General features: G+C 51.5%; 1 protein-coding gene and 1 long non-coding RNA gene across 8 annotated transcripts in view; one reads left to right on the top strand and one right to left on the bottom strand.

Annotated features, from left to right (window-relative positions):
* The window catches only part of CPT1A (carnitine palmitoyltransferase 1A), a 64,149-nt gene extending 54,369 nt beyond the window's left edge, over positions 1-9,780 (bottom strand). For 5 of the 7 annotated variants that reach the window (XM_032638904.1, XM_032638905.1, XM_032638902.1 and 2 more), the window contains exon 1: positions 9,638-9,780. Coding sequence is in view for 1 of the 7 variants with exons in the window: in XM_032638898.1 (XP_032494789.1) it covers positions 4,883-5,019 (137 nt within the window). In the remaining 6 variants the exon portion in view is untranslated. Of the gene's footprint in view, positions 1-4,882; positions 5,029-9,190; positions 9,314-9,637 lie in introns of those variants that run through there. The other 2 variants (XM_032638900.1, XM_032638898.1) reach the window with 2 other exon arrangements.
* LOC116757411 lies at positions 7,099-8,052 on the top strand. The gene is made up of 2 exons (XR_004350955.1): positions 7,099-7,624; positions 7,752-8,052. It is a non-coding gene; the product is annotated as an uncharacterized LOC116757411 (long non-coding RNA).
* Positions 9,781-16,360: the final 6,580 nt, after the last annotated feature.

The raw sequence follows: 16,360 nt of genomic DNA on the forward strand, positions 1-16,360 counted from the left end.
TGCTGAAGGTCTGGCGAGGTGGTGGGAGAAGGCCCCTTGGGGACTGTTCTTGGTGTGAGGCCACCTCCTGCAGTGCCCCGCCAGACCAGCTCGGGGGTAAACTGGAGGTGGCCGCTGGTGGCAGCAACCCCCCAGCTGCGGGGAGACATCCAGAAATTGATCCAACATGCTGAAAACAAAGCCCTCTCTGTATGCATGTCGGCCGTGGGGCTACGGACCCATTTATTTCCCCTGGGAGGACAGAAATCACTTCTGGCCGCATCAGGTGGAGAGCGCCCACCTGGAGCCCCACCCGACTGCACAAACCTGCCGGCCCGGGACACACCTGGGCGCTGCTGCCCGCCCCCCCCCCCCCCCAGCTGAACGTGGTGGGAAGCAGGCGATGGTGCCGCCTTAGAAACCAGGAGGGCCACTGAAGGAGGGAGTCAGTCACCAAGGTCTGTGCCAGAGCACTTAAGCACCTTATGCTAATCTGCTCCAGGAAAAACACCGAGATCCAGAATAAGACACTGGGGTTGAGAATGACCACCTGTTTATTGCAGTTTTTAAAACGCACACTTCTGGTCTTGAATTACGCCGCTATTCCCGAGGCCCTCCCAAGCTCAGTCTCCTGGTCACCTCCTCTTTGGCCAGGCCCACTGGTCATGCCCTGTGGCCTGTGAACTCCGACTCAGAGCCGGGATGCCTCTGACCTTTCTCGATTTCCCTTTTCCGGCTTCACACCTAGTTTACAGCTCCCCTCGCCCAGGTGCCTGCCTCGGAATGCACATTCCGGAAGCACAGGAATTCTACCAGTTACATTTAGCCATTTCAGCTGCACTTGCTGGCGAATGACTTTCACCTGTCAGTTATTCGTTTAATCTCCCAACATAAGCTGTAAAGCTCCCCAGGACACGAATCCTTGTTGAATTCTCTGAACAAACCATGAGCCCACAGACAGTTCTCCAACAGTGAATGTGAAGTGAACAATTTGGGGGGGAAATGCTGAAACATCTCATTCAATTTTGGTAAGACTACCTTCATTTTAACAGCCCAATGCCACCCTCTAACTCCCCGGCCAATAAATTGGTCTGTACTTTGTACTTTGTTTGTCAAATGTGTTCACTTTGCCGTCTTTCTCCACAACCAATTCCTTTTAACAAAAGCCTTTAACCTCAGAGGTCAGTGGCCTGCAAATCGTAACACTGGTCATGTAATCAAGAAGTCATCCATAAGGACTTCCCTAGTGGCGCAGTGGTTAAGAATCCACCTACCAATGCAGGGGACACGGGTTCGAGCCCTGGTCCGGGAAGATCCCACATGCCACGGACCAACTAAGCGCGTGCGCCACAACTACTGAGCCCGCGTACCACAACTACTGAAGCCCACGCGCCAAGAGCCCGTGCTCCGCGCCACGAGAAGCCACCGCAATGTGAAGCCCGCATACTTCAACGAAGAGCAGACCCCGCTCGCAGCAACTAGAGAAAGCCCACACGCAGCAACAAAGACCCAATGCAGCCAACAGTAAATAAATAAATAAATAGATTAATTTTTTAAAAGACATCCTGTTTCCTTCAAGGGCATCTGGCCTCCTTCAGAGCCGTCCTCCTCCACCACCCCCCCCCAGGTTCCACAACAGGCAGCAGGAAAGGAGGTGAAAAGTCACCCAATGGAAAGTGCAGGGCCAGACTTCAAAACAGGCCTGGGGAAAATTGAGGTGTGAAAATCACCTCTATAATATAAAACAAACAATAAAAACTGGCCATGTGACAGCAGGTTTCCAAGAAAACGGTCTTTACAGCATATAATAATATAATATATAATAAATTATGTATTGTCAGAAACCTTTCAAAACAGTCATGAAATTAACAGATAAGGAGAGAAGTAGGTAGTAGGTAGATAGGTAAGGCATACAGATTAATTTTTGTGCTTTTAACAATGAAGATACAAAATATTCTTTCTACCAAAGTCTTTGGCATATGCCAGCCAATGTGATCCGTATTTTACCTGCATTAATCCGTTTAATTCTGACTGGAACTCTAGGAATTGGTTACTACTGCTATTCCCATCTACAACTGAGAAGATGGAGGCTTGGATGTCAAGGAACTTGCCCAAGGTCACAGCTAGCAAACAGCAGACCAAGGTCCAGCTCCAAAACTCACGTTCTTACCTACCAAGTTAGGTGTTAAGTACTCCACACAAAGTTCTCCTTAAGATTCCTAACGTTACAGCACAGATATAAAATTAGGTCGCTCTGTCGTAACCAAAATGATGTGACTGCAACCAGCAGTAAAACTACAGTAACTACAAATACAGCGGGTGCCAACTCTAAAATTATTCCCGTGTTCCAGTATTTCCAGTATTCCCACTAGAGTTGCACGGTTCACAGGCCCACAGGAGCGGACCCTGCCTTCTATTAAAATCCACCTCATCTAGAGGCAAACAGCTGAGCTGGAAATCCTCTGAGAAAAGGTCACCCACAGGAAGCGACAGCTTAGCGCAGCGCGAGTGCCGGGCAGGGTCTCCAGGAGCACAGCCTGTATCCCTCATCAGAGTGAGGTTGGATGACACTTGCGCTGCCACCCCTGGAAAACCTCCTGTGAGAAGCCAGGGCAGGCAAAGAATCGGCAGCAGCATCTTTAGTGGGGGGGCAGAGCAATTATCTTACCATCTACCACATATTCTTGCATGGTCCGGCGACCAACGCCTGGGAGGGTTCAGCTACCAAAGCTGCTCTGCCCTCCAGGACTGGCTCCAACTTGGGGAAACCATGTTCCTGCCATACGTGACCACCAAGGTGGTACCCAGGTTTACCTCAGCACTGCCACCTGAAGCGCATCAAGGAAAGTACCAGGAAGGTTCTGGAAAGGCTTCATCAGCCCAGGGGTTCATGTGTCTTCTCAGGTTCCTTTTTGCTCTTTAGCATTTAGTATTCCTGCCATTTTGCTGTTAATGAGGGTGAGAGGTTAGACGCAGGCAAAAATTAGCAGTAACGGGAAGAAAAACTAAAAGGGCTCCTCTCCACTAGAGTGTGGGCACCCCACCTCTCTGCACACCACGGGCCAGTCCTTATTTCCTTGGAGACATGATCCTCTGTAATTGTGCTCTTGTGTTTGTTCAGCAAGTGTGTACACAAACAAATACAAATTATTCTTTCCCTAATCTGAGGGAGGCATCTTAGAAGCAAGAACATGAGACCCAGAGCTCACTTTAAATTTGGGGGAGGGCTTCGTGCACAGGCAAGGTGCAGGAACTTTCATTTATGAATGGCTACATCTTGAATTGATGACAGAGCGCTGAATAGCCGCATTAATTCAACTGGCCACACGGTTCATTTCTCGCAGTGAAGTGTATCATAATAAACCGTTCACATTTACAGTGTAGAGATGCTGAGTCAAGGCAGAGTATAGGGGAAACCTGAATCATGATCCCTTTCTCTATGGCTCTCGAAAAACAACAGCTTCTGCCTACCGAGGTACTGTAAAAATAAAGCAAATTCAAATGTAACACTTATACGGTGCCGTATCAACAAGTAATGGTTAATCGGTTAAATACAGAGAAATGGGATTTCACCAAGAAAAAGAAGTGGGGAGAGGTCATCGAGGGTCACATTTTTAGAAGGAAAATACAGAATGTCTTGGGGACTTCCCTGGCGGTCCAGTGGTTAAGACTCCGCGCTTTCACTGCAGGGGGTGCGGGTTCAATCCGTGATCGGGAACTAAGATCCCGCATGCTGTGCTGAGCGGCCAAAAAAAAAAAGAAAGAAAATACAGAATGTCTTGGCAGGCGTAACCTGCCAATACAATTGTCTAACCCAATTACCTGCACTACCTCTTCAGGTGTTTTTCTCTGTACCCCCATCCAGAAGGATCCCCTCCAGCCTGGCCAACAGGACAATGGCCTGAGCGAGAACGGCTGGGAGAGGCATGCGTCCACCCAAGAGAAGTCCCCGAACCTCTCCTCTCCACCAGGGTGTGATTCCCTCAAACGTCCCTAAAACCTTGCGGGGGGTGCCCCGTATTTCCCACGCACGTGCTTCTCCTTCGCACCCAGAAGTACAGTTGAACTGGTCAAACCACACGTTACAATCTGGGGGCTGCAGAAGGCAGCCGTATCCATAAAACCCGACTGCGGGGCTTCCCTGGTGGCACAGTGGTTAAGAATCCGCCTGCCAACGCAGGGGACACGGGTTCGAGCCCTGGTCTGGGAAGATTCCCACATGCTGCGGAGCAACTAAGCCCGCGAGCCACAACTACTGACCCTGCGTGCCACAACTACTGAGCCTGTGTGCCACAACTACTGAGCCTGCGTGCCACAACTATTGAGGCTGCACGCCTAGAGCCCGTGCTCCGCAACAAGAGAAGCCACCGCAATGAGAAGCCCGCGCACAGCAACGAAGAGTAGCCCCCGCTCACTACAACTAGAGAAAAGCCCGCGTGCAGCCATGAAGATCTAATGCAGCCAAGAAAAAAAAAAAAAGCCCTGCCTGCGGCCATGGTATTGTTTGCTGGAAGCTGTATTCATTTCACACCCTCAAAGCTACTCTCACACCTGGCCTCTTTTGGATCCTCAGAAAACCCCTGTGAGACAGGAGGACAGCTGTCAGAGGCACCGCCTTAGAGATGAGGAAGTGGAAACCCAGAAACACACACAGCTGATTCAATGTCACATCCAGTGGGCCCTGGGCTGGGGGAGGTGCCAACACCCAGGCCCTCTGCCTGCACCGTGGTCTGGGAAGCAGCCTGTCAGCGGGAGGGGGGCACACGTTTTGGAGAACACAGATCCGGGTTCAAATTCCAGGTCTGCCACTTAGACGTGGCGGGGGGCGGCTAGAGCACATGTCATCGCCATTCGTAAGATCTGTTTCCTGTCAAATAAAGTATGCATGCTACCCATAACTCACATTAGGTCTCCAATGCAGGAACATCCTCTGTACCTTCCCAACTGCAGCCACAGGCCAGCAGCAGTCCTCCAAGAGTGTGGATTTCCATCCTTCCTCTTCCCACTGCGTTTGATACCCCAGCCCAGCGTCTTTGACATTTACCTTTCAGCAGGATTACTGTACTTCACTCCGTGCAACAGTGCCTGCTTGCAAAAGGAGAAAGAAACCAGAACTCCATGCATGAAATCTTTTTAAGGGCACGGAGAGGCCAACACTTGGGAAAATCAGTGATACCTGTATAATCTTATAAATGAAGTATTATTTCATAAAAAGCAAAGTCCGAGTTACAGCATGTGACGACTTCTTAAAGGAAAGGTTATTTTGTGTTAGTTTTTTTTTTTTACATCTTCATTGGAATATAATTGCTTTACAATGTTGTTACTTTCCGCTGTATAACAAAGTGAATCAACTAATGTATACACATATCCCCATATCCCCTTCCTCTTGCATCTCCCTCCCACCTTCCCTAGCCCACCCCTCTAGGTGGTCACAAAGCACCTAGCTGAGCTGATCTCTCCCCGTGCGATGCAGCTGCTTCCCACTAGCTATCTATTTTACACTTGGTAGTGTATATATGTCCATGCCACTCTCTCACTTCATCCCAGCTTACCCTCCCACTCCCGTGTCCTCAAGTCCATTCTCTACATCTGCGTCTTTATTCCTGCCTGCCCCTAGGTTCATCAGAACCATTTCTTTTTTTTTTTTTTAGATTCCACACATATGTGTTGGCATTCAGTACTTGTTTTTCTCTTTCTGACTTCACTCTATGACAGACTCTAGCTTTTAATACAAACTTGTCAGGGAACTAGATCCCGCATGCCACAACTAAGACCCAGCACAGCCAAATAAATAAGTAAATATTAAAAAAAAAAAAAAAAAGAGCCATTTAGGAAGCAGAATCTAGGATGACGCTCAGATTCCTGGGATGGGTGAGTGAACCACCACATGGAGTGTATGAACGATTCCTTTCCTTTCTACGTAGAGAACTCGGTGTCCAACAATTAGCCGATAAGCCTTCGTAAGCTGAGCGTAGCTACCCTATTTTCCAACCCTCCATAGTGGCCACTACCCTACTGTACGCCGGGAGAGGCACACCTCACTCGGCAGCACAATTGCTTTCAATTATTAACTTCCCTAAACATTCCTGGACATAAAAACAGCTCACATGCAAAAAAACTAAAGGACATTCCACTGAACTGAGGCTCTCGGTCACCTAATATTTGCTTGGGGTAAAAGGTGAAGTTCACAAAAGGCAGCAGAATATCAGAAATCAACAAGCAGAAAGTATTCCTTGTGTTAAGTAACAGACATTTTTAAGAGTTTCCTTTAGATTATCCATATTTTTACCATGTCGTTAGGATGAACTGTTGACGGTTGGTAGTATTATTCATATATCGCCTATTTTTATGCAACATCTTTCAAAATATAATTACATAGATTATAAATATAATTGTGTACAAATATAATGCAAAGGGAACCCCCTCAAAAAGGCTATTTTACTTACATATCCATGAAAGTTTGGCCTCTGCTTCCCTAATTCTTCCCAATTCTGTATTTTATAAAGCATTGGTTTGTTTCTTTGGCAGTAGGATTTGATGTTGATGGAGCTGTGAGATGTCTGTAACAGATTTTTTTTTTAATGCCCTGTACAGCCTAGACTATTTCTACAGTTGTCAAGGAAACTTAATGGTGGTAGCTTCTGGGGAGGGGTACCGGGTGAGGAGGCCAGCTTTGTGCTGAATTCCCACCTGCACCCCCTTCGTTTTGCACCGTGTGCCCGTAGCACTTATTTTTAAAACAGAAAAGTCCTCGCCGGAAAAGCTCGAGAGGGGCTCAAGCCATTCGAAGAAAGTAGAGGTCTCGTTAAAGTAAGAGGGAGAGTCTCCGAAACACACCAGCTTGAACTACGATTTTATTCTTAAAAGCAGCAATTTTTCCGGTATTCAAAGTGCAGGCGCCCACCGGTAACTGAACTGTCAGGTCTGCCAATAATAACCATGCAGAGTGACTAAACATTTTTTCCAACAAAGGAAAAAAATGCATTGGATCAAAGTGCAGAACCAGCCCCGGGCCGGAGCGGGTAAGCGTTTCCGCCTCCCACCTTCCCACCGCCTTTAGACTCCAGGCTGCAACTTTAATTGCTCGCTTGGAACGCGTCCTCACAGGCACTGCCAGCAGCTGCGGTCGGCGCGGCCCGCCCCTCCCCCCCTGGCGTCACGTGACGGCTGAGAAAAGTAGGGGAAAGGTTACCGCGAGCCCCGCCCCCGGCCTGGCGCGCCCCGGGCGTTCAGATCCTGTTCCACCGGGCCGGCCCGGAGCCACGTTCCGGAGCAAGCTGGCGCGCGTCGGCGGCGCTGCCACTCCGGCGACAGCGGGCGAAATGCAGCGCCTTTGGGTGGGAAGGCCGAGCCCTGCATGGTTAACTTTGGGGACAGTTAAGAGTTCGGTGTGCCCGAAGACAACCCACACCAGAAACGCTGCCCCGCGAGCCCAGAGCGCCTCCGGAAGGGGCTCACCGCGCAGCCCAAGGAACAACTAACTGTGCTTCCATGAATGGGCACGCGGGGCCAGCGTTGCGTAAGCCCGGGCCCTCGCCCCAGGACTCCCCGGAGACCCAGGCTTGACCGCTCGGTGACCACGGGGGCTGGAGCTGGGGCCAAGGCCGGGCGGCAGCGACGCCAGCTTTCTTCCTTTCACCTCTGGGTTAGGCCGCTTGTTTTCAGTACAAACTCGAAAGGTTATTTCGGCCTGTGCGTGACGCCAATTTCTGCCACTCTTGATACAAAGTATGTGCACTCCTTTAAGATGGCTCTTTTTCTGATTCCAACAGCTGTTCAGATGGAGTTCAATGTGCAAGATCAGGTCTAGCCGCACATCTTTGGAAGGAAACCGTTCATTTACATACGAAAAGCAGCCCCCGGGCACGCAGGGGCAGAACCACCCCAAACTCCAACGAGAATTTTGCATTCAGCTCCTATCGCTTACAACTAAACACTCCCTCGCCTCAACGATAAGCATTATCATCAACATTAATGTTCTCCTTTATGCCACGCTCACTAAGAGTCAGCTTAAATAATTTGGAAAGGGGGGGTGATTGCTTGCTGGCATAAAAAAATAAATTAATTAAAAGACCAGTGTGTTCGGCCATTTTTTATTCATTTGGTTTGTGGTTTAGAAGGAAATAAGCACGCTTGAATATCTGGAATGACCAGAAACCGGAAGCCTGTGTGAGAAAATGGTGTAACAAAATACACTTTTCAAAAGGTTAAACTGATTTTATTTGGTGACTTACAAAGTTAGCAGTTTCCTACTAAAATCTGCCCTTCAATATTTTAACATCACATGGAGCACAGAGGAAACCGAAAGCAGCTCCGAGTTGGGAATATTAAGTTCTGTATTCAACCTGATTTCTCGAGATTTTTAACTCTTGGAGTTAAAAAAGTAAGATCACCTTTGTTCCGTTCGGCTTTAACGTGAGTCAACCACCGATTTACACTATAAAGACACTGATCCACAGCCTTTCCAAAACGAAAGGAACTGTCTGCTCGCCCAGGCAGTTGGGGTTAGGGGCTGCCGGAATAGGGGCCCCGGAGCCCGGGCTGCTCTACCGCCCTGACCGTGCCGTCCGGGCTCGCAGGCCAAGTTCGCCCAGGCCTGGTCACGTGAAGCGCCCACACCCTCCCACCCCCTGCAAGGCAAGCTCCCCGGCCCGGCGCGACCTTGGGCAGGCTCTCCTCGCCCACCTGCTCTAGACCGCGCGCCGCATGGGGGGATGGAGGATGCTCGCAAGAGGGGACCCAGGCCTGGCGCCTCCATTCGCATCCACCTAGGGCGCTCGGACACCGCCTGGAGTCCCAGCGCCAAGGGCGTGTCCCCACGGCTGCGCTGCGGGGGCGGGAGCCTGGAGGGGGTCGGGAGCCTGGAGGGGGTCTGCGGCGCCCTGCTGAGTCCCTAGCGTCCCTCTGGCTCCCGCTTGGGCCGGCCCGCGACCCCGGGACGGCCCCCCAGACCCAATCCACTCTCGGGGGGGGGAGGGGATGGGGCGAGATAAAGGAAGGGTCAGCGGCGCCCTGCCATATCCCGAGGGCTCAGCATCCATCCCGCCGTCGCGTCCTTTCCACCGCCCTACCGCGGATCCCCAGACCCAATCCACTTCGGCGAGGGGAGTGGGATGCTGGGGAAAGGGAACCGGCAGTCCTGGTGTCCCCTGGCCGGGGGCATCCTGCCAAGTCCGGAGAGTCAAGCGTCCCTCCAGCTCCCATACAGTACCTGCTCGCAAGGCCGACCGATCCTAGGGCAGACCCCGAGACCCAATCAACCCACTCCTGGGAAGTGACGGTGAGATGGGAAGGGAAAGATAGCCGGTGGCCCTACTGGCCCCAGCCCGGAGGCGTCCTGCTAAGTCCGAAGGGTTGAGCATCCCTCCCGCAGCCACACCGGACCTGCCCGCATGCGGACCGACACTGACGCGGACCCCCAGGACCCAATCCACTGCGGGGTATGGGGAGTCCCGCCCCGCTCCGGTTTCGAGCTCTCTAAGAGCCGCTGTCCCTCGGCGCCCCGACACAGGCGGCGGCCCCCCGCCCCCCTCCTCGGCCCGGGCCCTTGCAGTCCCCGTCCGCCCCTGGCCCTGGGCCCCGCCGCAGCCAGCCCCCGGCTCCCGCCAGCACACACCCCCCCCCCACCCCGCGGCGCGCGGCCTTAGCCCGGCCTTACCGAGTCGGTGGACAGAGACGCGGCGACAGCCACAGCAGCAGCGGCGGCTGAGTGAGCGAGGCAGCGAGCGAGCGCCGGGCGGGAGGACAGCGGGCGAGGCTGAAGGCACCCGACGCCGCCCGCGGCCGATTGGCTGAGGCGCGAGGGGCTGTGCGACGACTCCCGGCGCTCGGCGGGCCAAGGGCGGGACCTGGACGAACGGGGCGGGGCATCAGCAGGGGCGGGGCGCCCTGAGGAGCGGGTCGGGCGAGGAAACTGAGGCTCGCAGGGGTGCAGGGCACCTCCGCCTCTGCCAGCTTGAGGCCTAGGACGAGATTCCTCGCCCTGCGAGCCTCAGTTTCCTCATCTGAAAAATGGGCCAACTCATTAGGGCCATGCCCGTAAAAGCGCTTAGCACAGTGACTAGCTCAAGCTCGCCCTTTATAGGCATTGCCCCGTATAATCCTCACGGCACCCCTATAAATAGCTGATCCTAGCCCGGGTCAGAGAAGGGATCACTAACCTGCCCACAATCACACTAAGAAGATGGATTCGACATTGGGCCCGGGTCTGATTTCAGAGCCCACACTCCAGATTAGACCTTATCCCAGGAGTGACAGCTGATAGGATCTTAAGGCAGCGTGGCTCACGACACCGACACGGTAATGCCTATTCCAGTGACCTTTCTGAGCCCCCTCTTCATATAACTGGGATAAAAATTGCTCCCTTGCTGGGCTTTGGTAAGATTTAGTAAACTATTCACGCGCCTAAAGCATAGTAGGTGCCAGGAAAGAAATGGCTGGAGGTGGGGACAGAGTGACTGATGTGCCTTGTACCGGTCCCTGAGCTGGCACTGGCCGATCTCAGGGTCTAGGTCCAGGCCGAGGGCAGCTGCCACCTGGAGCTACTTCGCGGGGTGGAGGTCCGCGCTTCCCGCGGCGTGAGCAGCCCCTTCCCTATCTCTGCCGAAAATGCTTCCCAGGCCCCAGCGGGTGGTCCCGCATACAGCAGGTGCTCCATAAAATAACCAGTTCTATGAACAAAGACCGGGCTTTCCTAAAAGTCAGCCGCTCCTCCGGGCGGCGAAAACTCCCTGCTGGCCTCTGTCTTTCCAGATGGGTTTCAAAGAGAAAATGAAAGTCCTGTCTAGTTCCGCACCCCCCTCCGCCCCCAGTGCACTGTTGGCGCACACTCTCCGGGCTGTTTTGAATGAAGTCATAGGATAAGTGCAGTTTGTAACACTCCTTTGATTTCACTTGGCTTATGTCGTGGACGGGATCCCCTGTCGAGGCACAGAGATGACCGAGGCTTTCACAGTATGTAACGCGCCCCATGGACACTTAGGCACCCCCTTTGCACCGCAGCAGGCACAAATGAAGCTGTGTGGGCCGTCAATGTGCATCTTTGAGCGCCTGCATCTCTCGGTAGATCGCTAGAAGTGAAGCAGCCAGGTCAAGGGGCACGTGAGACACCTTGGTGACATTTTGGTGCTACTTGCCGAGCTGCCCTCTGGAAAAGCGTCCACCACCCCCCGCCCCTGCCTCCCCGGTTGTGGGAGTGCGGCCTGGTCTCCAGGAGATCACCACCGCTGGCTGTCAATCCTAAAGTGTGTGTGTGGGGTATCTCTCCTTATTTTCATTCGCATTTCTTTGAAGTTAGAAGTTGGAGATTTCGTTCCCCTGCTGGCTCCTGTCTGGCCCGCGAGCGATCCCAGGCCCCGAGCCCCGAAGATCTCGTGGCCCAAGAGGGCAGGTGGTCTGGGCCAAGGCACACTTGCCCGAGGCTCGGCTGCACCGCACCTACCCTGGCTCCTCCAGCATCACCTGCGCGCCTCTACCAGCCTGTGGACCTTCCTAGGTTGTACCTCCCAAGTTGGACTGTCGCTCTACCCCATATGCCCTTCCCTCCTCTTCCTGGAACCCCAGCTGTCTGCAGGTCCCCGCCCCAAGGTCACTTTCTCCTTCCCTCCTTGCCCAGTCGTGCGCCCCACAGGGATTGGCCTGGCGTCCGTCTGTTCCCAGGGCTCTGCGGCCTTGACGGTGCACCCCTCCCTGAGTGCTGCTTCAGTGTCACCTGCAGGCCGGGAGGGGCAGGGGCAAGGACCGCGGTCGCCTCCGCTTTCACCTGTGCTCCAGAGGCTGGCCTCTCTCCGGGGACGATAATGAGCCCACGCCTGCTGGCGACTCCAGCCGAGCGGTGGAGGCCTCATTCCCTTCTTGAGCTCTGTTCCTGGGGACTGCAGCTCCCCGGGGTGGCTATTAATAAAGAACTGAGGAACTAGGTCCCTGGGGAGCTCCAGCCCGGTTGGATCCTGAGTTCCCCTGGGGCCAAAAATATCCCAGAGTCTGCCTCAGAAAGTAATCTTTCTTAAGCTCTGTTTTTTTGAAATTCTTCCCGGATTTGATTGGAACACACTGTAGCAGCCGCCTATTGTGGCCATAAGGAACACTTTTTTAAAAAAATGCATGTAATGTTTTTATTATTACTCGGATATTGAACTAGTCCCTCTTTTTTTCTGATTTCTTTAAAGCAAACCCAGAAATCTTGTCGTTTTGTCCACCAGTTCTTGAGTAGGAATCGCTAAAAAAAAGATAAAGGTCCTTTTAAATAAAAAACAGAATGGCAATGCCATTGTCCAACCTTAAAATAGAGAAACAGTTGTAATACAAAACTTGTAAAGCCTTCTGGGCCTGTGAAGAGCACAGCTGAGTCCCACTCACCCTTGCGAAGAGCACAGCTGAGTCCCACTCACCCTTGCCAGCCTCATTTCTTGCTGGCAGCTCCCAGCAGGTTCTGGTCCAAAAGTGTGTGAGATTTTTTGGAACTCAGTTTCTATTTCCCATAGGAAACAATTTTATAATCGCAGAGTTCCGCACTTCTGAACTTGGACCTTGAGCCCCATTGGCAGCGAGTGAATAGTAGCAATTCCACATCAGGGTGGTGACAATGTTTGCTCTGCCAGCATCACTGGGATCTGGTGAGGACAAAACGAGACAATGCAGATGCAAGCAAAGAACGAAGGCGGCTAGACCATGTGCCAGTGAAAGGACCTCAGAGTGACAACGAATTCTTAATTGAATGGGCTTGGCCTATGACCCAGTAATCCTACTCCTGGGTATGCACCAAAGAGAAATGAGAACCCACGTCCAGGCAAAGACTCAGGCAGGAAGGTTTACAGAAGATTTGCTCAAGGTGACAAAAATCCAGAAACAACCCAGATGCCCATCAGCAGTAGAATGGTTAAATAAATCGTGGTTTCTCCACACACGTGTAATAATACACAGCCAGAAAAAAGAGTAAACTACTGACACACACAAGGTGGATGAATCTTACAGAGCTTATGTTAAGCAAAAGAAAGCCAAACACACACAGCACAAATAAATATACTGTATTATTTCAATAACATAAATGAGATTTTTTTTCAGTTTTTTTTCTTTCTGTTCTCTCTGATAGTTTTTATTTACTTACTTATTTATTTATTTATTTATGGCTGTGTTGGGTCTTCGTTGCTGTGTGCGGGCTTTCTCTAGTTGCAGCGAGCACGGGCTATGGGGGCTACTCGGCTGCAATGCACGGGCTTCTCATCGCGGTGGCTTCTCTTGGTGTGGAGCATGGCTCTAGGAGCATGGGCTTTGGGTAGTTGTGGCACGTGGGGTCAGTAGTTGTGACTCACAGGCTCTAGAGCACAGGCTCAGTAGTTGTGGCGCAAGGGCTTAGTTGCTCCACAACATGTGGGATCTTCCCACACCAGGACTCGAACCAGTGTGCCCTGCATTGGCAGGCGGATTCTTAACCACTGCGCCACCAGGGAAGTCCCAAGTGAAACATATTAACAGTGGTGATGGCTATTGACCTAGAAATATACAGAGGAGCCCATGGTGGGGGTGGGGTGGGGGGAGGAGGGGTGTATGAAAACGCCTTGCTCCACATGCATAAGATTATACACTTGATGGTGTTTTCTCCCTGATGTTAGGCCTCAATTTCATTTTATTTATTTATTTAATTTATTTTTTGACTGCACCTCGCTGCTTGCAGACCTTAGTTCCCCGGCTAGGGATTGAACCTGGGCTCCAGCAGTGAAAGCACCAAGTCCTAACCACTGGACCGCCAGCGAATTCCCATGGCCTCAATTTTAATAATCAAAACTTAAAAAAAGATTTAGAGGTGAGTAGGGCATTGACTGTTGGTGGTACGGGTGAGGCCATCTGGGTGGTCATGAAATGAAGAGGTGATGAAGCTGAGACACTGGGTCACCTGGGGCGACTGCGGAGCTGGGGAGGAGAGAAAGAGTGCGGACAGCTGCCAGCTCCTCGCTGGTGCAGGGGAGCGGCAGGGAGAGCAGCGGGGTGAGTGTCCGCAGCCAGGGAGGTGGCAGGGCTGTGGGCAGGAGTGGCAAAGGAAACCTGCGCCCCAGCCCCTCTTCTCCTTCCTGTCCTGTCGCCTCCCCCTCCTCTCCAGGGCGTGGACTCCACTCTCTTTCCTCTGCACCTCACCACACCCAGGGCCCTGCTGGGGCCCTTTTCGGCACAAGGAAGGTGGGCAGAGGTGAGGGTTGCCTTCCCAGGGAGGCATCACAGTGGCCAGGCGTGGACACGCCTGGACCTTGGGCCAGGTCTGCCCCTGGCTGGCTTTGTGGGTGCCTCGCTCCCCCATCTGGGCCTCAATTTCTTCACTTAAAAAAAAAAAAAGGGACTTCCCTGGTGGCGCAGTGGTTAAGAGTCAGCCTGCCAATGCAGGGGACACAGGTTCGAGCCCTGGTCCGGGAAGATCCCACATGCCACAGAGCAACTAAGCCCGTGCGCCACAACTATCAAGCCTGCGCTCTAGAGCCCACGAGCCACAACTACTGAGCCTGCATGCCTAGAGCCCGTGCTCCACAACAAGAGAAGCCACTGCAATGAGAAGCCCGCAGACCGCAACAAAGAGTAGCCCCCACTCGCCACTACTAGCGAAAGCCTGCGTGCGCAGCAACGAAGACCCAACGCAGCCAAAAATAAATAAAATTTTTAAAAATTAATTAATTAAAAGAAAAAAACGAGGACGTTGGGCTGGGCCGATAATGAGCAAACTTTTCACCACCATTCTTTTTGTTTTTAATTGAAGTATAGTTGATTTATAATGTGTTCATGACTGCTGTACAGCTGAGTGATTTCTTTATACACATATACATATTCTTTTTCATATTCTTTTCCATTATGGTTTATCACAGGATACTGAATATAGTTCCCTGTGCTGTACAGTAGGACCTTGTTGCTTATCCATTCTATATATAATAGTTTGCATCTGGGAATCCCAAACTCCCAATCCATCCCTCCCCTTCCCGCTCCCCCTTGGCAGACACAAGTCTGTTCTCTAAGTCTGTCACCACCATTATTTATTTGAGGAAGCAGCAATTCTAGTCACTTAGGGGTGTGAACTCCAAAGCTAGACGGCCTTCAAACCCTGACTCAGCTGCTTCCCAGCTAAGTGATCCTAACGTCTATGTCCTGTGGTTTCCTCACCTGGAAAATGGGGAGAGGAATGGAAGCTGCCTTGGAGGATCCTAGTGAAGATTACCTGAGTAGCTGATGGGAAGCCCTTAGGACGTTCCCCAGTACACAGTAGGCGCCATATAAATGTTGGCTGTGATTATCCTTCTCCCTCTATGGAGTGCAGTTTAAAAGCTTTTGTCTATAAACAGCACATTTAATGACTTATTTCCTCATTTATTAATCAGAAACATGGGCACAATTGCCATCTTACAATCAGCATGAGATGTATTCATTCCTTCAAGAGCTGCTTGCCTCTAAGCGCAGGGATCGCCAAGACCTGCTGGGCTGCCAGCCGGGGCAGACGAACATGCGCACTCTGATCCATGTAGGTTCGTTTCAGATAAATGTGGGACCTTTCTAAGGCTATTTGGAAAGGTCCAAATAGCTCAGAGGTCAGCATTATGACCTCCTCAGATCCCAGTCATCTCTGAGGGTCCCACCAGCCAGCCCACCTGGAGAATGTGAGCTCGGGCCAGGACCTGAGCTCCTTGGTGTGACCAGAGCAGCGTGCCGGGCAAAGAGCAGGTGACACCTCAGCAGATGCTCCTTGAAGCTGGCATCTTGTCTGGCCTGCCTGGACCCCAGAGATGGGGAAGAGGTGACCAGCTTGCAGCACATTTGAACTGATATCCAAATAAACATCGGCAGAAGACTTCTGTGTCAAGATGCTAATTCTTCCCCTTTGCAGAAGGAGATGAGGAGGTAATACCTTGAGTCAATAGTTTTGAAACTTGGGAGTTGCAGGCAGTCACTGACCCTTTGGAAACCCGATGACAGCTACAGAAAAACACACACACACGTCAACAGTGGTAAATAATTTCAGTCTTGGACCTTCCGAAGCCCATTTATCAACTCCTGACCCACATAGATTAAGAATAATGTATCCAAAATTTTGAAACAAAGCAAAAGGATGTCTGGAATGTCGTTTCACTGTCTCACCGTCTAACCACCCATCCAAGGATTAGCTCATTCTCTAGGGAATTGTGTTTTGACTAAGCCCCAGACTCTTATGAAGTTACATGTAACTGGTAGATGTTTGTCCCAAAAAAATGCAAGGATTAAAATAGATAACTAATAAGGACCTACTGTAGAGCACAGGGAACTCTACTCAATACTCTGTAATGGCCTACACAGGAAAAGAACCTAAAAACGAGTGGATATATGTTATACATGTATAACTGATTCACTTTGCTGAAACTAACACATTGTAAAT

Source organism: Phocoena sinus, chromosome 8 (genome assembly GCF_008692025.1).
Source record: "Phocoena sinus isolate mPhoSin1 chromosome 8, mPhoSin1.pri, whole genome shotgun sequence".
NCBI lineage: Eukaryota > Metazoa > Chordata > Mammalia > Artiodactyla > Phocoenidae > Phocoena > Phocoena sinus.